The following is a 22,809-nucleotide window of genomic DNA, read 5'->3' as shown; positions in this document are numbered from 1 at the left end:
CTCTGCCTTCAAGTCTCTCTAACATCCCCTAAGGTTTTAGTAAGTGCCACAATATGTGTTGGGCAGTTTACAGCTGTCTAACAGTAATACCTTTCCTGTTATGTATGCAGTTTTGATTCCTAAAGATTTATTTTGATAGCACTGAGTCAAATATGACTTTTAATCTAAACTATCATATTCCCATAAATATACTCAGCTCTGCAGTTTCTATCTCATACCTTGCTATGAGTGTCCAAAATTTATTTATTTTCTCCAAGTTTGGAAGATGTTTCTTGTACCTAAACTTGTATTTGATTTCTTGTACGTGTCTCAGAATCAGACATTCTGCTTCATGTGCTATTTTTTTAATAACTTAGCATTTTACAGAAAAATCCAGTGCTTAGCTAGGAATACATGTACAGGTTTTGTTACCTTGTACGTGAACTTTACAAACGTGAATGCGATTCTCTTTCTGGAACATGCCATTTTTTACTTCCTCTTGGGGGCACATTATCCTGAATATTGTGCTTTTCTTCTTCTACCAGTTTTCTTCAAGACTTTAGCTTAAAACTTCTGCCAGAGGGTGGAGACCACATAAATGAATCTCACGTACAACAAGAATCTAACATTCAAAAGCGTGAGATTAGTTTTATGATGCAAGGGGCTCTGCAGAGTCTTATTTTGGTATAAGGAAGGTTTGCTTCAGTTAATCAACCTGTTCATTAATTGACTAAGCTGAAATAAATCTCTCTTAAATTAAGGCTCGTGCTTTTGGCAATGTTTAATTATATCAAACTGAGTTTACACCTGAAGTTATATGGGTAAAAGTTTGCCCTGGAGGTGAGCCTAAAGTTACATTGAAATTGAATATGAAATTAGTTGGCATGTGATAACTTTGACCTTTACCTTCACCTTCTAAGATGATATTGGAAGATGTGTAAGAAATGAAAAATAGTTCATTATACTTGAACAAGAAAGGGCAGGGAAAAGGGAATATTTCTAACTTCTTACTTTCTAAAATGATGTATTTCCAACTGAAAAATTTTGCATATATCACCAGGTCCTTGTTTTTGTTTATAGATATGACATGTTCAGAAGAATGTATTTCTTACCCTATTGAAATAAAAGACATCATTCATGCTGTGATAGTGCGCTCAGTCTCCACTTTTCTGTTATTCCCTGGGTATTACTGTTTTATAGTCAGGAAGTGAAATCCTGTTCATCTGAAATCTATATGTAAGTACAGAAAAGCTAAGCATGACTCCAAGAATGACTTTTTTTTTTTTTTTTTTTAAATGGTCAATACATTAGATGCATAATTATATTTTGTTAAGTAATTGTGCAAACAAAGATGAAGCTTTAAGACCTATTTGCTGTATTGTTTCAGCTGATTCACATAAGCCCTTTTTTGGCACTATTTCAGGATAAAACAGGAATGGAACTTCATACTAGAGTGCCGGAAGAAAGGCATTCCTCAATCAAAATACCTCAAGAATGGCTTTGTAGACACTGACAAGAAGATTTTGGACACTTATGGAAAGATTCCTCAGCTCCGGAAGAGGCATGTTTTGTCAGATGAAGCAAATAAAGAAAGAAACAAGTTTATTTTTCATCTGTCTGGGGAGCAGTGGATGGTAAATATAATGGAAAATATGTTTCTATTGCTAAAGTGTTTGAGTAGCTTAGTGTTGTAACTTTTAATCCCCCAAAACTTTTTTTTTGCCAATGCGTATGAAATTGATGCTTTCTTACAGTGTTAGAAGTGACAGAAGAATTTCCTATCTTATCCTGAACTAGTGGTTTAGTTTTCAAATATGCTTATTTTAAATTTTTTACTGATACATATAATTAGGCCCTCTCAAAAAGTTATGAGCAATCATATTGCAATAAGGTATCTGTCTCTGAAATTCACCAATGGGTGGAAAGAGATGAAAATAATATTAATCTTTGTTGGCTTGTTGATGTTTTCTACTACTCAGAGATCTGTCTTCTTGCTCTAATGGTGTGATAACATTTTTCTCAAGATCTGTTCAAATCAAAACTAATATTAACATCAATTCACAATGGTCTTGCTAAAAAAGACACTTTTTACTTGCAGTGGTGTGTGAAGTGAAATAGCAATTTGGAGGCAAACTCTGAATTAATGCTGTTTTGAAGTTCAGCAAAAGGTGGATTAGAGTTATTCTGAAGTTTTCTAGAGTTAAAGGTTTGACTGAAATATATTTTGAATATACCCTACTTCATTAATGAGAAAGTGAAATTAGAATTTTGACTTTTGTGTAGTTTATGATTTTGAAATATATTTTTGAGATTTTCATTACAAAATATACAAGCTAAAAAGTCAATTAATAAAACGGTTAAATTTTACTAAATTATTTGTATTGACTTGAAAAGTAACTCTGTCCCAGATTTGATCTTGAATAGGAAGGTGTTTTCTTTTTCGTCTTTCATTTTTTTTCTGGCTTTAGTTATTTTCTGAATAAACATAAAATAGATGAAATTCCTGGAAAATAGAAAACCCTGGTTCCCATTCAGTTCTCGTAAGGAGAGTACTTCTTTAACTGATGCCAATCATTCATGCGGTTAGGATTGGTTGCTGGACAACTATCAGGTCTCATCTTTCAAGAACCTTGTATATTGAAAATTTTGTTAAAGCTGTGTAGTCTTATACTGCACACTTTCCTGTGTTGTAAACTTTGTAGGTATGTTAGGAGGAAAAAAAGATATTACATCTCCTTAGGCACTGATATAGTAGCAACTGCAAATATTTTTAGTGCATCAAGGAGCAGAGAGCTATATAACTAAACTTTTGTGCTGCTTATTCTCTTCTGCCAAACCATTAATATTTTGCTTTGTCACCATAAAAAATGCTTTTACATTAGGAGGCAAAATCAAACATACATAATTTGTTCTGTTTTCCAGAGCATTTAATTTCAATTTGACATGCTGAAAGATCACATTTGATATAGTGTACTGTTATGTACATTATGCCACCTTGAGCAGTACACTTCTAACCAACATATACTTGAATTCTGTCTCCATATCATACGCTCACTGTGATCATATCACAAAACCACTGTGCCTCACTGTCCAGCTCTAGCCTGATTAAAGTGGTCTTCCTGTTTCAACAAGATACTGTGACATAGTTCATGTGTCTGCAGACAACAATAAAATCAAAGCTGCTTTATTTAGAGATGACCAATGTTCTTCCAAAACTGAAGAACATTACCAGTCTTTAACAGCTGGAAATTATTTAAAAAATGTGAAAGTCCACTTGACAAAGTTCTGAAAGAAGTATATTTCACCTTATTGCAGAAATTCTCTAAAAATTATATTGCTTATACAAATCATACCGCTTTTTTTTTTTTTTTTTCTTCTAAACCAAAGATAGATTGAAACATGACACCCTTTTCCCCTATTACCTTCTCAAAAAAAGTGCACTTAAGCAAAATGAATTTGCAGACTATACAAGCAAAGCTGCACAGTCTGTTAATTTGCATGTGAAAACATCCGTGGACATGGCAGAGTTTTCTCAGAGAAGCTTGTGTTAAGTAGCTGGCAGCTGTAGTATCATTTGTGGTTTAGTTTTTGTAATGTGTTTTGCACAGAAACACGTTTATGAGTTCAAAGTTTGGATGATCAAGCACTCAGACACTAGGAGAAGTCAGAGATGGAATTGCCTGTGCAGTTTTACAGGCACGTAACCGGCTTGGTTTTCTGTTGGCTGGATTTTTAATGTTGGCAGCAGCTAACAGCACAGCCCTGTGAAGTGTCCATTTGGGAACTAGCTGCTGAATCCTCTATCTCACTTGCTTTTAGCTGATAAGATTTCTATTATGTTTCCCCTTTCCTCTCATCAATGAAGCAGTGATAGATCCTTTAGACAGTTGGTAGCTAAATCTGAGTATGTTGCTGGTATGATTTACAGATTTAATTTAGAGAACTGGGCTTGCTTCTGGGCTGTACTGGTTCTCTTTCTGGATGCTGTGAAGTAAAATCTCACAGAAGGGTAAACCCACCTCAGGGATTTGACAAGATCAAAGCAAGTGGCTTTACCACATCCTTCCAATAGGTCTCAATGTAAGGACTCTCGCTGGAAACTTCAGCAGCAAATGAGCTTAGTCCACAAATCAGAAAATCATGTTATTTGCAATGTTGCACTCAAATAGAATGGCAGCTTGGCTGGGCACTAATCAATGCCCAGGCTGTCTAGATGGTAAAAATGTAGACACATTACAAAGATGCTATTAGCTCATGCTCCATATCTATACAGCGTAACAGTGAATCTGGCCTAGTGATTTTGCATTGTTGAGTATGAGGTTAAAAATGGGTTTTGTAAAACACTCCACCATATACTGGGATAGTTTGGACAATTATTTTGAAAATCACCTGGATAATGCTCTTTTGAAAATCATCTCGGATCTCCTTCTGAGAACATTTGTAAGGAAGAAAATCAAAGCAGATCACACATTTTGAATTCCTAATAGAAATCCTTCATTCAGGATCTCTGTGTTACTTTTTTCCCATCTCTCAAATGTAATTGAAATTATAATGTATTTCATTAAGTGGAGATCCACTGTTCCTTATACTTGTAAAGTAGTAATTAAAAAATATCTGAGGAAAGATGAAGATCATACAAAGAATATTAGGTTAGACAAATACACAGAGTACTAGCTCTGAGAGTGGGGCTTGATTCTTACACTATATGAATTCTGAGGAATTTTATTCTGTTTATGCAAGTCCATAATTCCTTGTGGATGATTGATTCTTACTAGTTATTATTCACTTTTAGGCTTATATTTTGAGACGGGCAGTTTGAGGCTGTTGCATTTAAGGTAATGAATTAATCTGGTATGAGATGAATCCCCTTGTATTCTAGACAGTCCTCAGACATTAGAAGTGCCAGGGGTGGCTGGATGTGGGAAAGAAGGATGTGGGACGGCTGGATTTACCTCTTAATAGCTATGCCAATTAGGGCTATGACTATAGGCTTGACACGAGATGCACCAACAGCCCGTATGCTGTAGGTCCGGTTGCATTCAAGAGAAGCAGTCAGGTTCACAAAGAGTATGGTTTATTCTTAGGCAACATCTACAGATTCTTTGAGAATGCCTTTGAAAAATGCACAGACTGTATGTTGGCTATATAGCACTACGCACAAACCCCCCCCAGCTGCAATCACGCACACTTAATTCCTGGGTACTCACTTGGTGAAGCCAAGGGCCCAAATCTTACCAAAAGGCATCCCTTCTTGGCAGGGGCAGATAGAGGAGCACAAATCCATTCATCTGTACCTCTGATTTGGTATTAGATTATTGTCCCTCCAAGTCAGATACAAACTCCAGGTACTATTTATCATAGCGTGTATGTGTGAGTGTATGGGACTGTGGCCAAGCCATTGTTTCTTGAATAACGACAGAGCGCATTCCTTGATGTGGAGTGTACGCTTTTTTTTTGGGAAAAGAGGAAGACTGAGAGATAAGGTCTGCAGAGTGCTGCAAAGCAGTCCTTGAGAGAATCACAGAATCATGGAATTGTCTAGGTTGGAAAAGACCTTGAAGATTATCCAGTTCAGCCATCAACCCAACATTGACAGTTCCCAACTACACCATATCCCTCAGCACTATGTTGACTGGACTCTCAAACACCTCCAGGGATGGGGACTCCACCACCTCCATGGGCAGCCCAATCCAATGCCTAACAACCCCTTCTGGAAAGAAATGCTTCCTAATATCCAGTCTAAACCTTCCCTGGTGCAACTTGAGGCCATTACCTCTTGTCCTATCAATTGTTACTTGGTTAAAGAGACTCATCCCCAGCTCTCTGCAGCCTCCTTTCAGGGAGCTGTAGAGGGCGATGAGGTCTCCCCTCAGCCTCCTCTTCTCCAGACTAAACACCCCCAGTTCCCTCAGCCGCTCCCCGTATGACCTGTGCTCCAGACCCTGCAACAGCTTCGTTGCCCTTCTCTGGACACGCTCGAGTCATTCAATGTCCTTTTTGTAGTGAGGGGCCCAAAACTGAACACAGGAATCGAGGGGCGGCCTCCCCAGTGCCAAGTACAGGAGGGGTAAGATCCCTTCCCTGTCCCTGCTGGCCACGCTATTGCTGACACAAGCCAGGATGCCATTGGCCTTCTTGGCCACCTGGGCACACTGCTGGCTCCTGTTCAGCCGTCTGTCAGTCAACACCCCCAGGTCCCTCTCTGACTGGCAGCTCTCCAGCCACTCCTCCCCAAGCCTGTAGCGCTGCTGGGGGTTGTTGTGGCCCAAGGGCAGCCCCCGGCACTTGCCCTTATGGAAACTCCTCCAGTTGGCCTCAGCCCATGGCTCCAGCCTGTCCAGGTCTCTCTGCAGAGCAGATCAACACTCCCACCCAACGTGGTGTCATCTGCAAACTGACTGAGGGTGCACTCAATCCCCTCGTCTAGATCATCAATAAAGATGTTAAACAGGAGTGGCCCCAACACCGAGCCTTGGGGGACACCACTCGTGACCAGCCACCAACTGGATTTAACTCTGTTCACCACAACTCTTTGGGCCTGGCCATCCAGATAGTCTTTTTACCCAGCAATTCTCCAAGCCTCAAGCAGCCATTTTTGTCAGGAGAATCCTGTGGGAAATGGTGTCAAAGGCCTTACTGAAGTCAAGGTAGACAACATCCACAGCCTTTCCCTCATCCAATAAGCAGGTCGCCCTGTCGTAGAAGGAGATCAGGTTTGTCAGGCAGGACCTGCCTTTCATAAACCCATGCTGACTGGACTTGATCACCTGGTTGTCCCACATGTGTTGTGTGATGTTACTCAGGGTGAGCTGCTCCATCAGCTTCCCGGGCACCAAAGTCAAGCTGACTGGCCTGTAATTTCCCAGATCATCCTTCTGACCCTTCTTATAGATGGGTGTCACATTGGCCAATTTCCAATCTGTTGGGACCTCCCCGGTCAGCCAGGACTGCTGGTAAATGATGGAAAGCGGTTTGGCGAGCACCCAGCCAGCTCCTCCAGCACTCTCAGGTGTATCCCATCCAGTCCCATAGACTTGTGTGTGTCTGTGTGATGCAGCAGGTCACTGACTGTCTCCTCCTGGATTGTGGGGGTGTTATTCTCTCGGTCTCTGTCTTCTGGCTGAGGAGGCTGGATTCCCCCAGTACAACTAGTCTTGTTATTAAAGCCTGAGGCAAAGAAGGCATTAAGCACCTCAGCCTTCTCCTCATCAGTTGTTGACATGTTTCCTTCTGTGTCTAGCAGGGGATGAAGGCTCTCCCTGGTCATTCTTTTGCTACTGACATATTTATAGAAACATTTCTTCTTGTTCTTGATTGCTGAAGCCAAATTAATTTCTAGCTGGGCTTCAGACCTCCTGATTTCCACCCTGCATAGCCTCAGAGCATCTTTGTAGTCACTGAGAGTCACTAGCCCCTTTTTTCCAAAGGCCGTAAACTGTCCTTTTCTCCCTGAGTTGCAGCCAAAGCTCCCTGTTCAGCCAGGGTGGTCTTTTCTGGTCCCAGCTTCTCTTACAGCACCTGGGGACCGCCTGCTTCTGAGCCATTAACACTTCCTCCTTAAAGAACGCCCAGCCTTCCTGGGCCCCTGTACGCTTCAGGACCATCTCCCAAGGGATCCTTTCAAGCAGGTGCCCGAACAAGGCAAAGTCAGCCCTTTGGAAGTCCAGTATGTCAGTTCTGCAGCCCCCTCTCCTGGCCTCTCTAAGAATATAGGAGACTATTATATCATGATCGCTGTGCCCTAGTTGTCCTCCACCCACCACATCCTCCACCAGTCCTCCTCTTTTCACAAAGAGGAGATCCAGCAGGGCACCTTCTCTGGCCGGTTCACTCACCAGCTGTATCAGGAAGTTATCTCCCACACAGTCCAGGAGTCTCCGGGACTGGTCCGTCTCTGCTATGTTGTATTTCCAGCTGATGTCTGGGAAGTTAAAGTTTCCCACAAGAACAAGGGCAAGTGATTGTGAGATTTGTCATAAATACCTATAAAATATCTCATCCATCTCTCTGTCCTGGGTGAGTGGCCTATAGTAGACTCCTACTACAACATCTGCCCTGTTGGCCTTCCCCCTGATTCTAACGCAAAGACACTCCACCCTGTTCTTCACTACACTTGTGCTCAAAGCAATCATAGCAGCCCCTAACATACAGCGCCACCCCACCACCTCTCCTTCCTTGTCTATCCCTCCTAGAGAGCTTGTAGCCATCAACTGGCGCACTCCAATCATGGGAGACATCCCATCATGTTTCTGTTATAGCCACTACATCATCATTTTCCTTTTGCATCACGGCTTCAAACTCCTGTTTGTTACCCATGCTGTGTGCATTGGTATACATGCACTGCAGATGGGCTGATGTTTTGCCCCCTTCCCCCTTCAAATCTAGTTTAAAGCTCCATCAGTGAGCCCAGATGACTCCTGCCCCAAGACCCTTTTCCTCCTGTGGGACAGGTGCATCCCATCTGATGCCAAAAGGTCTGGTGCCCTGTATACCAACCCATGATTGGAAAAAAACTGAAGCCCTGACATTAACACCAGTCTTGGAGTCACAAGTTCATCTACTGAGTTCTACAGTATTCTTTATTCATCCCGCCATCTGAAGGGATGGACGAGAACCGTTTGTGTCCCTGACCCTTTAATCAGTTTTTCCAAGGCCCTGAAATATCTCTTCTTTGCTTTAGGACTTCTCCTGGTAATATTGTCCCTGCCTACCTGAAAAACTAAGAGAAGGTAGTAGTCCATGAGTCTCACTAAAGTGGGGAGTTTTGCCGTGAGGTCCTTGACCTGTGCCCCAGGGATGCACAGACTTCCCTATGAAGCAGGTCTGGTCTGCATATGGGGCCTCTGACACCCCTCTGAATGGAGTCACCCACTACAATGACTCTTCAGGTGTTCTTTTTAGAGCTGGTTTTAATACCTGGTCCAGAATCACCTGGCCTTGGTGGACCTTGGTCTTCCTCCTTCTTTGTCTCATTTTCTCCCTCCTTCTCTTCTTCATTCAAAAGTTCTAGGGCCCCATATCTATTGTGAAGGGACACCATGGAGGGTGAAGGAGAAGAGCAGGAGATAAATCTGCATAATCATGTCAAAATATTCCTTAAGTGGAAGAATGGGCCTGCGCAGCCTCTACCTCACTTTGCATTCCTCCTTGGTGCCACAGCAACACAAATCACTGGATCTCCATCCCATTCTGTGTTTGTTCTGGGCCATGTGTTAAGGAAATGTGTGTTATGGAGGTTTTTTGCTGTTTTGTTTTTCTCACACTTCCAACCCTTCCACCCCTTGACTACAGTCACACCCACACACCTGAATGTGGTCTCTAATTAAGATCTTCGGGACCAGGGACGAAGATTGGTTTCTCCTCCTCTAAATGGATATAGTTAGTTCATTGAATCATTCTTATGCTCACAGTTTTCATCATAGTTGATTTTATACAAGTTATTGCTATACCTATGACAATTATAATCACAGTGAACATTAACACATATTTTATCAAATTATGGATACAAACGGTAATACCAAGTGCAAACCAACTAAACACTTTTGAAAGCAAGCTGTTATTCATTGACTCTCAGAGCTCATGGGTGTCTTTTGCTACTTGCCATATCTTCTCTAGTTGGATGTTGAGGTCCTGTGTATCATTAGGGATGTAAATGTAGCAGCCAGTACTGGAGAGATTTAGATACCCACAAAGTCCATTTTGGAGTATCAGCAGTAAGTCTAGTGCCACGTGGTTCCGCAGAGCTAATTTTGAGGTAGCTTGTAATTGACAGATGTAGACTAGTGTTGTTAGAATTAGCTAATTTCTCTACTTGATAAGCTAATTTGCTCAACCACATTTGTGTTCATGTAGTGGCAAATCCAAATGCCCAAATTCTTCCAGTCCCCAGGCGAGGTGAGTGCCTGCTCCTGGGTCTTGCCATACCTCTACATCTTGTTCTAATTTTATTCTCACCCACTTTGTGCAAGCCACCCAGTGGGGTTGGACGTGAGTCCTTTTCCACATAGGACACTAAGTCGAGATTCCTAAGGTGCATTGGAGTTCAGGCAACTCAGCCCATAAAGAGGTGTACATACTGCCATTGTTAAAGGCCCAGATCAAACCAGCTGGAGCATCACCAGAGGCCATGTGGCAATTATAAGTGCAAAATCTACACTGACTGCTTTGTAAGCTATGCTACAATTTTGGCACAGACAGCCCATTTTTAGGGTGAGTCAAACTGGCCAATAGTATTTAACCCAATAATGTTGTTTCCAATTAAAACAATTTATTACATGTTGGCAAGACTACAATGCTAATTCATTCGATACTGAGGCAAAAAGGAATTTCTGATCAAATGGTATATAACTTTGGAGATCGTTATCAGACCCAAACCAAGAACACTCATGGTTATGGCCTTTGCTTTTGGAGCAGTTTCACCCTTTACTCCACTGTATGTACCAGAAAGTTTTTATAAGTTGATTATATTGTAATATGTTGGTTGCTTGTCCCCAAGGTTGCAAATCTGTGGTACTCCATATGATCCAATTACAGGAGACAGTTATATTTTCAGTTGCATAATACATAAACATGTACAATTGAATGGTTGATCAAGTCACACAGCAACTCGCTTTCTATCTGAGGAATAAATTTATTATATGGATGATACCACTTGTATTCCACAGTCTTAGCAGACTTCCTGGTATATCTGTGGGTAGTATACCTATGGGAAGGGAGTTTTCCACAGATCTGGGTACAGACAAGCAAGCAGTAAGACTAGAGTAATTGAGGGAAATTGCAAATCCCTTTATCAAGGTTAAGACTAGGTTATCCTCTAAACCATGAGTGGTTTGGGCAGGTAAAGTTCACCTATTCTCATTCTGAGTACTTTCTTAATTTCAGTGGGGTGTCATCCATTTCCATAATACATAAAAACACATTAAACCAAAACATACCTTTCCAATACAGGTTATAAATGTCATGTTCGCTAATCCTAACTACAAGCATCATCTAACTCAACATGTGAACATGGACATTGTAGTTGACATCCTTATTTGCAATAAAAAGTTACATTCCCCAAACCATTTGGTTTACAAACACGTATAGAAATTAAAAAGAGAATCACATGAAACATAAAAATGGACACTTGAGATTAGTATAGGGGAGTCCTTCATTCCAGGTGCAGTTGTCCAACATCTGGGGTACTGGTAACCTGTAAAAACAAAAAGAAGCATTGCTCAGCTTCTGTCTAACTGGTGTACAATGGGTTAGAAAGAGGGCATTATCCAGCTGGTATTGATTTGATGGATTTTTCCAGAACTATCCTTTGCTTCCCAAGCATAGAGATTCTTTGGAGTGGTTAGTACCATCACTACCATTCCAGTCTGTGGTAGTATGACTAACCTTGTCCTGCACAGAAACCCATAGGATATTCTCCAGGTTTCTTATTCACTTGCAGTGCTATAGTTGTAGCACTAACACAAAAAGCTTTCATCTTAGGACAGCCATTTCCACTCCATCTATTGTTTAATTGATAGATGACATTGGAGAGTCGTAAATGCCATTCAGTCTCATGGGTTTTAGCAAATCTCTTGACCAGGACATTTGTTTGCTCAATGATACATTGACCAGAGGATAATATAGAGTATGAAATACCTGCGGATACCTTATTCTTTTGCTCATGGCAGCAGTAACAGCTGTGGCCATGGTAATTCCTGATATAACATCTACTCCTACCATGATATATTTTTTCCATCTGAGGGTCATAGAGGGCCTATGTAATCTATTTGCCAGGTGTGCCACAGTGTTTTCCCATCCCAGATGTGTAAGGGAGGTGTTTTACCCAGATGATATTTGCTGAACTGTAAACAACGGTGTGAACAAGTAGTTACTATTTGTTCACATAATTTCAGAGAAACGGGCTATCCTCGGGCTATACCTTCCCAATATAAACTGGCTAGTCCAGTGTGGCCTTGTTTTATGTGTAGCTACTCAGGCAAGTGTTCCCATTCACAATCATCATTTACAATATCCACTTGTCACAATTGGGTAAGGCTATCAACTTGTTGATTAAATCAAGCAGCTATTGATGTTGATTGATCATGTCGTTTCACCCATCCGATATGTAATGTTTGCTGTTCTCTTATTTCTAACAATTGTTTCCAGTTGTAAGTTTTCCAAACTGTGACTCTGTTCACTTGCCAGTTGTTAACTGCCCAGTGACCTATCCACTCTGTTGCTCCTTTAAAGACTGTGTATGAATCAGTATAGATATGGTTGGCACCATGTTGTGCTGCTAGTAGGACTGCCCTGAGTTCTACTTGTGCACTCCTTTTGCCTGTCTCAGCCTGTCTCCTGTAGCCAGGTTCAGTGCCACTGCCTTATAATTCCACTCATTGTTCTGTTTGTAGGATGACGCATCAGTGAACGATACCCCTTTAAGGTTATTGTCTTCTCTTAATGGAGGTGCCTCCCTAATGGGAGATGGCCTGCTTGGTGTGGTTTGAAATAGCAGATTGCTATCTGTATCTTTTAGGAGTTTAGATAATTTGATGTTACTTTCTGGAGTAGGTGTGATTTCATTAATGCTTTCAAAATTAAGCATACCATTTACGGACTGTTGGCTTCTGAGCAATGCCAGCGGGTGGCACTGTGGCCTTTTGGATTACATCTAGAAGATGGAAACGTCCCCGGATAGTTACACTTTGCTCCCTTCTTATCTGTTTCACTCGACTCAGGGCTCCTACTAGTGATAACAAACCCTTCTTGAGGTCTGAATACCTGGTTTCAGCATCACTGAAGGAGCGAGAGCTAAATTCCAATGGTCTCTCTGGTCCTTCTGGTCCTCCTAGTCCTCGTTGCCATAGATTGCAATGGGTGTTGCAATGTTCACTCAATCCCCATTCTACATGAATTGAATCAACTGGGTGTACAGGGCCTAATTACTGGAAAAGTCTTAATTCTTTAATCAGTAAATCTAATGTAATCTCATGTTGTTCAGTTCACTCCCATGATCTGTCCTTTTTGAGTAGGTTGTACAAAGGACGGGCAATAATAGAAAATCCAGGGTTGTGTTTGCACCAGTAACTTGAAGTCCCTAAAACTTGTTGTAATTCCTTTTTACTGTCTGGACTCTGTCCATGTGCTATTTGTTACAGGGTGTCTGGGGGAACAGAGGCAGCTCCTTGAATCCACCAGACTCCTAGGAACTTAACCTCTTGTGCTGACCCTTGACATTTGGATGGTGGAATTTGCAGTCCTAAATCTGTCAATTTTTCTTGTATATTTTCCATGGCATGCCTAACTTCTTCGGGTTTTTCCCCTCCTATTAGTATGTAATCAATGTATTGATACGCTGTAACACTTAGCAGATGAGAAATGTCTTCTAAAATTTTCGCCAAGGCGTTGTGGGCAATGGTGGGACAGTGTTTGTATCCTTGAGGTAACCTGTTAAAGGTTCACTGTATTCCTTTCCAAGTAAATTCAAACTGATCCTTAACTTCTTCCTGAAGTGAGATCATGAAAAACATATCCTTAATATCTAGGGTTGCCATCCAGGAATGAGATTCTCCCTGTATCTGGGTCACTAATTCTGCTATATTTGGCACAGGTGTGGTCAGTGGGTCAGTGTTAGCATCCAGTTGTCTGTAATCAACTGTAGCTCACCACTGTCCATTTGATTTTCTCACTGGCCATGCTGGAGAGTTGTAGGGAGAATGCATGTGAGTAATAATATCTCTTTTTTCTAGGTCTGCAACCATCCTGTCAATACTGCAGTGTGTAGCTGATGGCAGGGGGTATTGTTTAACATTAGTAATTTTTGATGAGGGCAAAGCTATAGCTATTTCTAACAAATTGATACTTTTAGGTTCACCTTGCCCAGAGAAACTCCATACTGATCCATCAGGGAGTTTCCACACTCTGCCATACAAGAAATTGAATCCTAATATATTACTGCTGGCAGCTCCTACCAGAACTTCAAGTCGGGTCAACCTTTTTTCCCCGTGAAGCCACAGACTAATTTTTGCAGTTGGACATCTCTTTATGATGCCATCAATTCCTGTAAAAGCTACTTTGCAATGGCCAGGTTTCACATTTAAATGTTCTGTGGTTTCTTCATTAATTACTGACGCTTGTGTGCCTGTGTCAATAAGAAAATCTATACAAATATTCTTTGGGCCAGTCAGGATACTGATAGTTGGGTCATGACATTTGTTCAAGAGCCACTGTAAAGCCTGCCAGATAGGGTGTCTCACTGTCCTTCGTGGGAATGCAAGTTTTTTGTTGGGGGATCTTTAAATTAATCAAGTCCTGCTGCGGGGCTGAAGGTACAGACCCAGCAAATGTGGACTTGTGTCCAGCCAGATGAATAGGTTATTTTGTTCTGGTTTTTGTTGTAATAATTGGATCAAAAGTTGGAGGTCGGCTGTAGTCATACCATTCAAAAGGTGACGTGATGCTCCTAAGGTTAGAGCTTGTTGCCATAAGGTATTTTGATTTGGATCAAATAACTTTTTAGATTCTGGTCTATGTGTGTCAGCCTGAACTTGATGGACTCACTGGGGAATTTCAGGTGGTTTTCCAGATGTCAGTCTGATCCACCCCATGTGGTGACTGTAATTCACCAATTCCTGAATGAATTCACTCCAGGTAGGTATGTGAATTTGCCTCTCTAAGTGGCTGGGCTGCTGCTGCAGCAGTATTCATAGCATGGTGCACATGAATACGATCTTGGACATTTGATGCATATCTTTTTAGACTAGCTGGAAGGCCACGACTGAGAAGGGTCAATCTGGCCGGATAGGTAGAAGCCAGCATTGGGGATTGACATAATACATTCCTCTCATACATCGCTTGTATGCATGCTGCCTTTTGCACAGAGGGTGCTAGATCTGAAAATCCTGAAGTTGTAATCATGAGAGGATATCCTCTCTCCTGTGGGTCTATGCCTCCAGCCCAATAAGCAGCTTGAATAGTTTTTGAGTAATTGCAGTCACCTGGAGTGGTAGTTAGGAAAACTCCAGGTCGCCAATAATCTTCTGCCTCTTTCTCACTTAACAAGACCCGATCTCTGCTCGTGAGGGAAACTTGCCATACATACTCTGTTTCCCTTTCATCTGGGTGTCTAAAATATTTTTCTTGTAATTTAGCTAATTCAGCGGGGGACTAGGGTATGGTATGTGTGGTTTAACAAAGTAACAAGTGATAGTACAAGAGGTAATGTCCTCAAGTTGTGCCAGGGAAGGTTTAGACTAGATATTAGGAAGCATTTCTTTACAGAACGGGATGTTGGGTGTTGGAATGGGCTGCCCAGGGAGGTGGTGGAGTCCCCATGGCTGGAGGTATTTAAGACTAGGGTCAACATAGGGCTGAGGGATCTGGTGTAGTTTGGAACTGTCAGTGTGAGGTTAATGGTTGGACTGGATGATCTTCAAGGTCTTTTCCAGCCTTGATGATTCTGTGATTCTGTAGTTTGGACTTCCCTGTCTCCATCATTATCTAACTCAGTCTTAATTACTGGCTGAACATTTAAGGGCTCTGAAATAAAGCCAGTGTCTTCTCCTAAGTCACTGTCATCATACCAATTGCCTCAGTCCCATGTTTCAGTATCATCTCAATGTACTACTTTATGAATATGTTGGACTGAATACGTTTGATCAATTAATTTGTCAAACCTTTCCTTCAGCTGTTCCTCTCATTTCTCAGCTGTGGCCAATGTTTTTTCTAAATGTTCTGTTTTGCTTAAAAGTTCATCTATTCATTTTACCATTTTTCCCCATGTTTCCCTTTTTAAAGCCAGTGATGCTTTTAAGTGCCTGATTTTCTGATTCCATAGCTTGATATTCTACATTTGTAATCTGTCTGTAGGGGGTGGCCTTTTGATTTCCTGCTGCGTACATGATGAACAAGCCCCAGGATTGCACAAATAACTCCTTTACCTTTTCCCATTTTTACTTTTTGTCAACTCATACTATATTATTTGTTCTACTACTTTATCCTCGTCTTTCCAAAATTTCTGGGCTCTTTCCATCTTTGCCTGGGATGGTACACAATTATGTTCCTGCAGCAGTTTATCCATGGCAATCCTGTCTGTGATGCCAGTTTAATGTTGCATTTAAGGTGATGAATTAATTTTGTAAGAGATTAATCCCCTTACATTCTAGCCAGTCCTCAAAGATTAGAGGGGCCAGGGGCAGCTGGATTTATCTCTTAATAGGTATGCCAGTTGGGGCCATGATTATAGGCCTGACACCAGATGCATGAACAGCCCGTATGCTGTAGGTCAGGTTGCATTCAAGAGAAGCAGTCAGGTTCACAAAGAGTACGGTTTATTCTTATGCAACATCTACAGATTCTTTGAGATTGTCTACAATAAATGCACAAACTGCATGTTGGCTATATAGCACTACACACAAAAGCCCCCAGCTGCAATCACGCACACTTAATTCCTGGGTACTCACTTGGTGAAGCCAAGGGCCCAAATCTTACCAAAAGGCATCCCTTCTTGGCAGGGGCAGATGAGGAGCACAAACCCAATCATCTCTCCCTCTGATTTGGTATTGGATTATTGTCCCTCCAATTTAGATATAAATTCGAGGTTGTGTTTATCATAGCATGTATTTGTGAGTGTGTGGGACTGTGGCCAAGCCATTGTTTCTTGAGTAATGACACAGCACATTCCTTGGTGCGGAGTGTGCGCTTTTTTTTTGGGAAAAGAGGAAGACTGAGAGATAAGGTCTGCAGAGTACTGCAAAGCACTCCTTGAGAGAAGGGGAAGAGCAGGAGATAAATCTGCATAGTCATGTTAAATGTTCCTTGTGAAATGTGGAAGAACAGGACTACAGGGCCTCCACCTCGCTTTGCATTCCTCCTTGGTGCCACAGCAACACAAATCACTGCATCTCCATCACGTTCTGTGTTTGTTCTGGGCACCATGTTTTAAGGAAATGTGTGTTTTGCAGATTTTTCGCTGTTTTGCTTTTCTCACACTTCTAACAGAACCTCTGGACATCTCAAGTCATAATGTTTTTCTAACAGTGGGGTCATACAAACTTAATGGAAATCTGAATTACAACATTGTAAGTAGGATTAGTATCAATCCTCTGTACTTGAAGAACATCTACTCATTGAGCCCCTCTGAATTTGAAAGTCCTCCTGTAGCTTGGGTATTGGTTTGGCCATGCCTGTCCAGGGTGGTTAGCTTCTGGCTGTGGACAGCAGTTGATAACTGAAGTGATGAGATAGTTTTACCTTTGTCTCTCAAAGCTCTACCTGGGAGAGGCTGTGTGACAACATCCTTAAGGTTCAGTGTTCCTTGTCTCCTCTTTTAAATACCAATGAAATATTTATGACTCAAGTGTGCCCATCCCTGTGTGGTGCATTTTTGCCAGCTGGGAACAGTAATGAATTAATATTTGTAATTAGGCAAGAAAAGGTCTTCTAATAACAAATGGGTTAGCGTCACAATCTGATGTTGTGAATGAAATCTGGCAGGGTTTTCACTTCTCTACAAAAAATGAGCAAAATGCAGTGGTATTGCCCCAGCAGTGAGTCTCCTAAATCTTCATGTGTTTTCTTGGGACTTGACAGCATGAGAATAGTGTACTCTGTCACAAGTAATTTGACGTTCCCAAGGTATGCTTCAGAAAAACTTTTTATTTATCTAAGAGTTTTCCAGACAAACCCACCATGAAAAGCAGCTGTATAAGGATTTTGGACTCTTGAATGGCATGACTGAATCAGTTGCCTCGGAGAGAATGACGGAGAGTTGATGAAATATTTAATTGAGATCCTTTGTACATGTAAACATGTACCTACCGAGTTAAATTCATTCTTCAGAGAAATGCCATCGGTATTAGAACAGAATGAACACTGTGCTGAAATATAATGAATATGCATATGAATTTTTCAATGAATTCACTTTAACTCTGTTCTTCCCCTGAGTGTTTACTTTCTGCTCCTAACTAATGAATGTTTATTCTCTAGTGGATCAGTGAATTTTAAATGATTTTCAGAAATTATTAAAGAAAAATACATTTTTTAATTTGTGATACTAATATTGTCAAAGGAAAGGTGATGATGTTCACTCAAATACAGAGCAGGACCGTTCTTGGCTGTACTGCTTTACCTAAGCAGAGGATACGGATACATACCTACCTTAAACAACTATAATGTCAAATGTGCACAAGTAAATCAATGAGTGATGGGAAAATCTTTTCTCATGAATCATTACCTTTTTTGCATATCATTTCTTCACAGAAAAAGGCAGCAAAATAATTGCTACATTTGTGTTTGTTCTGCTGGTTTTATCGTCTGACATGATGTGTATTTTCACGGAGAACAGAGAATTTCCATTTGTTATTCCCAACTGTTAGTGACAGTGAGGTATTTATTTGCCACAAAGGGTCAAGTAGAATTCTGCACTGAATGGACAGGGAACATATCTCTTGTGCTTATTTAACTTCCAGATATTCCCCCCCCCACCCCAAACATCAGATTCACGACTCAGTCAGGTAATACAGGCGGCCCTGAGACATACTAGTTTTGGAACTAGCTCCAAACTCTCTCAAAGATGAACGAGATTTGGATCCAAGGTTTTGGTTTAGCCCATGACAGATAAAATTACATAGCTGGAAAAGAAAGAGAATTGAAACTTCTCAGAGCTTTGATCACAATTTTAGTTCAGGCTCATGAGTAGCAGGTAAATTATCTCCTAATTAGAAATAGTATAATCAGCAATGGTTGTATGTTCGCTATATACTTTTTTTTTTTTTTTTTCTCTCCCAAAAATCAAAGGAGTTTGACGTATTGTTTTGCTGTTAAAGGCAAAGAACTGGCTATCCTCCAAGTGTTAGTCTTCATGGAACAATTTATCAGCAGTCTGCCAGTTTTAGTGTGGCAGCAGAAGATTACAAAAGAGAACAAGGAAATCAGAGAGTAGAGAAAATGTAAAGCTTGTGCAAGTTTCGGTTCCTATCCTGTCGTTTTGTAAATGAAGTAAAGTATCACATCAATTTATGTTTCAATAACACAAATAAAATCCATTGTAAGATGGAGAATGCTAAAAAAACACATTATAGCAAAGTATTTGTAAACTTACATTTGCAAACTGTAAATATGATTATAAGATATAAAGAAATAATTTCAAGAAAGAAAAATCAGGGCAATTGGTAGAAGAATGAAACCTCTCTCCATTCTTTTGAAGTAATGTCTGAATTTATTTCAGTTGTTGCACGAGATAATCTTGGTTCTTTAAACTACCCTTAATACAGAAATAAAGATTTAAAAAAAATATTTTCATTGGATTAATAATAAATAATTAAAAAAAATATTTTGGCTTAATTTTTCTAAAATTGTGAAGGAGTTTGATGTTAATCTGAGAGAATGCTTTGTGTGCTGCACCATTTTCAATGTATCAAAGAGAAGTTTGTGGGATATCCCCTTTTAGGTGGGATGGCTGTTGGCTTCACAGGGGCAAGTGTTCCCCTTTGTTCCCTGCTGTATCTGCCACTAAAGGAGCTGGACGTGGTCGGTTGTGAACAACAAGGGGCAAAAAACCCAGTAGATCAGTAGAAAGATCAAGACAGACCTGGACTGTGGAGAAATACAGTGGCAAATGGAATCTGTTTCCCAGACATCTTTTTTCTTCCAGTATGACTATTCTGCATCTGCTTTCTCTGTGAATTAGCATTCTTCCCTGGAGCAGCATCTATGACACTCCAGCTAAATGCTATCCCCTATGATGTGCTGCATTTTAAGTTCTGTACATTTGGGAAAGACAATACTAAATGAATTTGCAGTTGGTATTTATTCTTTTATTTTGCTGCAGAAAAATGTGCAGCACTGAAGGAGGAGAAGTGGAAACCCACTCCAGAAGGTTGGAGAGATTTCTAATTACCAGCTCTGAGGCATTTCAGGCATTTTATTTTTTAACTGCCATAAACTGACAAATATAGAAGATGGATCACAATACAATATATATCTGGTGGGAAAATGAAGCAAGATCCAAGTCAAATATGGAAGGGCAGGTAGCAAGGCAGAACCATATATAGGCTAAGTTTCTGCATGTGTAAATTTGAAAAGAACTGTAATTAGATGCAGTAACAACCAAACAAATAACAGCTGATGATCAACAGTCCAGTATATCTTTAATTATAATTAGATGTTTTAGTTTAGCTAAGAGTTTAGTAGCACTATTCCTAGTTTAGAATTAATAAAAAGTAATTAAAATGCATCTTTTTTTTTACTGTCTTGGGGGATCTGTGAAATCTAGAAGAAAAAAAAAAGTGGGCAATGTCCTCTGTATGAAACCCAGTAATTCCCACTGTATTGTATTCTTCATGTGCAGGAAACAAATTTGGAAATCATAAAGAAATTAAAGGCTGAAACTCTTACATCTCTTTTTATGGAACAGAGTTAGTGATAGCACCTCATTCAGATTATTTATTCCAGATGTTAACAATACACAGTGAATAAAACCCAGGATAGACTGGTAAATTATGTGCTGCTATAGAAAGTGGAGTTTAAATGATCTGACCTTCAACTTTATGAACTGATTTTTGTCTGTTTCAAGTTAAAGGAATTTGATGACATAATTCAAAAAGATGTGTCCATCTGAACTGAATATTAAATAACTAAAGTAATTTTGTAAGAATTAAAGGCTTTAAGACTTTTAGTTTCAGTAACTGTTATACATTGGAGGTTTTGAACAAATAGACTAGTCTAAAATTCAAATAAATTTATTTGCTGTGTGTTTGTAACAATGCTAGAATTCTTAAAAAAAAAAAAGATTCTACACCATTAAAGCAAGAATTAATTGCAATTGGGGACTGATTTAAAAATAGAATATTTTCATGTTCCTGAAGAAATTTAGTAAAAATTATCAAACATTGCTGAAATAAGAAGTTAAGTCACTTATTTGAAAAAAAGACAAAGGTGATAAGTGTGGTATCCTGTCTGAAATATTTCCGTTCCTTGAACTGTGTTCCATCTTGGCAAATGAATTTTGAAACATTAGCAGGTATTAGGAATGTAGTTACTTTTTTTTTTTTTGTGTGTCAAATCCTGCTTAGATATTCTTCATATGCATACTCTTCTGTTCCATGTTGCATTTTACTACATCTCGATGTGTGAATTAAAGCACTGAAATGTGTTTTAAACAAATCCTTCAGTTGGAAAGAGGAGATGATATGGGAGACACCAAACAGGTTGAGTGCTTCAGATAGGTTTCAGTTTTAGAGCAAAATGATTGCATTAGCAGTTAAAAAATGAATATGTGGTGACAGACAGATGCAATGCTCTTCAAAAGCAAACAGCTCCTGTGAGGGTTTGGCAAACTGCTGTGCTACATCAAGATAATTAAGGCAAAGTTTTGACGTTTGGCTGTGAAATTTTTGCCCTGAATTTAGAAACATGGCAGAACAAAATACTATCTTGATGCTTTTTATTTACCTGTTCTTGTTTCATTTACAGGAATTCCCAGATTCTCTGAAAGAACAGATCTACCTGAAAGAATGGCACGTGTACAATACATTGATACAGACCATTCCAGCCTACATTGCGTTATTTCAAGATCTGAGAGTACTGGACTTGTCAAAAAATCAAATCAACCATCTCCCAGTGGAAATTGGTAAGTTGGTTCAAGATATTCAGCTATGTATACTTATTCCATTTAACTATATTGCAGCAAAATTATATTCTGGATATTCTTATTCATTTAAAGATAATTGTCTTCTCACTTGTTTCCAGTGAACAGTCCCCTCTAAACTGTTAGAGCTCTCCGGCTTTAAATATATTTATATTTACCCAACTGTACGCAATACCATGTGTGTAGTATGGCTCAAACATGGGGAAAAACCTCACACATTTTTGTTATTTGACTACAAGGCAGTTAATGCTTCTGTTCAAGTAGATGCAGAGTTCTTCCTGAGAACAGGTAGTGTTAAGAAAAATAGAACTCTTACAGAGATATAATCCCCAAGCAAGGTGAAGTGAAACATACGATTGTAGTAAAAAGAAATCAAAAATATAATGTTGCATAAAATCAATCTTTTGAATTTTATAATTAATTCAGTAATGATCCCCATTTAATAAAGCAGTATATCCAACACAAGGGATTTTAGAGTAACAAATTCTTAATGCTTACATACTTAGGCCTTTGTTACTTTAAGCTACATAATATCAAGAATATTAGTGTTTGCCTGTCCTGTGTAATCTGATTTTATGATATAAAAACTCTGTTTGAAAGCCTGTAGTGTTCTGAGAAGAATTTACTGCGGTAACCGGTGCTATCTTTGAGACCTGAGGAAACTGGGTCCATTATGACCCCCCCCCCGAGTTGGGTCTGTGAATGCGGGTGTAATAATGCCTCCACATTTGTTTTTAAATGCAGCAGTTCTAAGTTTTCCACATGGTTGATATTCCTTATGTACACTAAATCTAACAACTTAAAAAAAAAAAAAAAAGAAAAAGACTAAAGCCTTCACCTCCATAGTTATCACAGGTTTAACAAAGAAAAACAGAGAGCATCTTGAAACACAAAAATCAGTGCTAGATTTTTCTACTCTTTTTCTACCCTATTAGTAGAGTAACACTAATGCTTTTGATTTATTTACTAACTTATTTTACACAGAAAATTTCCCACTGACATAAAGATACATTATATATTTTCAACCTGGTGGCTAAATACACTAACAATCATAAACAAGACACAAGCAGGAGATAATGGACATAAAATAAATACTGACTATTTTGTCAGCGTTTTGACCATGGAACTCAGATGGGTCAGTGAGTTCAATGGACAAACATCTACCAGGTGGTGTGCAAGAAGGGGGAAAGGACATAGTTCCCTTC

At 39.8% G+C, this 22,809-nt stretch overlaps 1 protein-coding gene across 1 annotated transcript in view; it reads left to right on the top strand.

Moving 5' to 3' along the window:
- The window catches only part of LRRC2 (leucine rich repeat containing 2), an 83,207-nt gene that overhangs the window by 20,822 nt on the left and 39,576 nt on the right, over window positions 1-22,809 (top strand). The window contains exons 3-4 of the mRNA XM_074931782.1: window positions 1,403-1,613; window positions 21,430-21,586. Of these exons, the coding sequence (XP_074787883.1) occupies window positions 1,403-1,613; window positions 21,430-21,586 (368 nt within the window). The remainder of the gene's footprint in view (window positions 1-1,402; window positions 1,614-21,429; window positions 21,587-22,809) is intronic.

The sequence above is a fragment of the Athene noctua genome, chromosome Z (genome assembly GCF_965140245.1).
Source record: "Athene noctua chromosome Z, bAthNoc1.hap1.1, whole genome shotgun sequence".
Taxonomy (NCBI): domain Eukaryota; kingdom Metazoa; phylum Chordata; class Aves; order Strigiformes; family Strigidae; genus Athene; species Athene noctua.
This window is presented reverse-complemented; position numbering and strand designations above follow the sequence as displayed.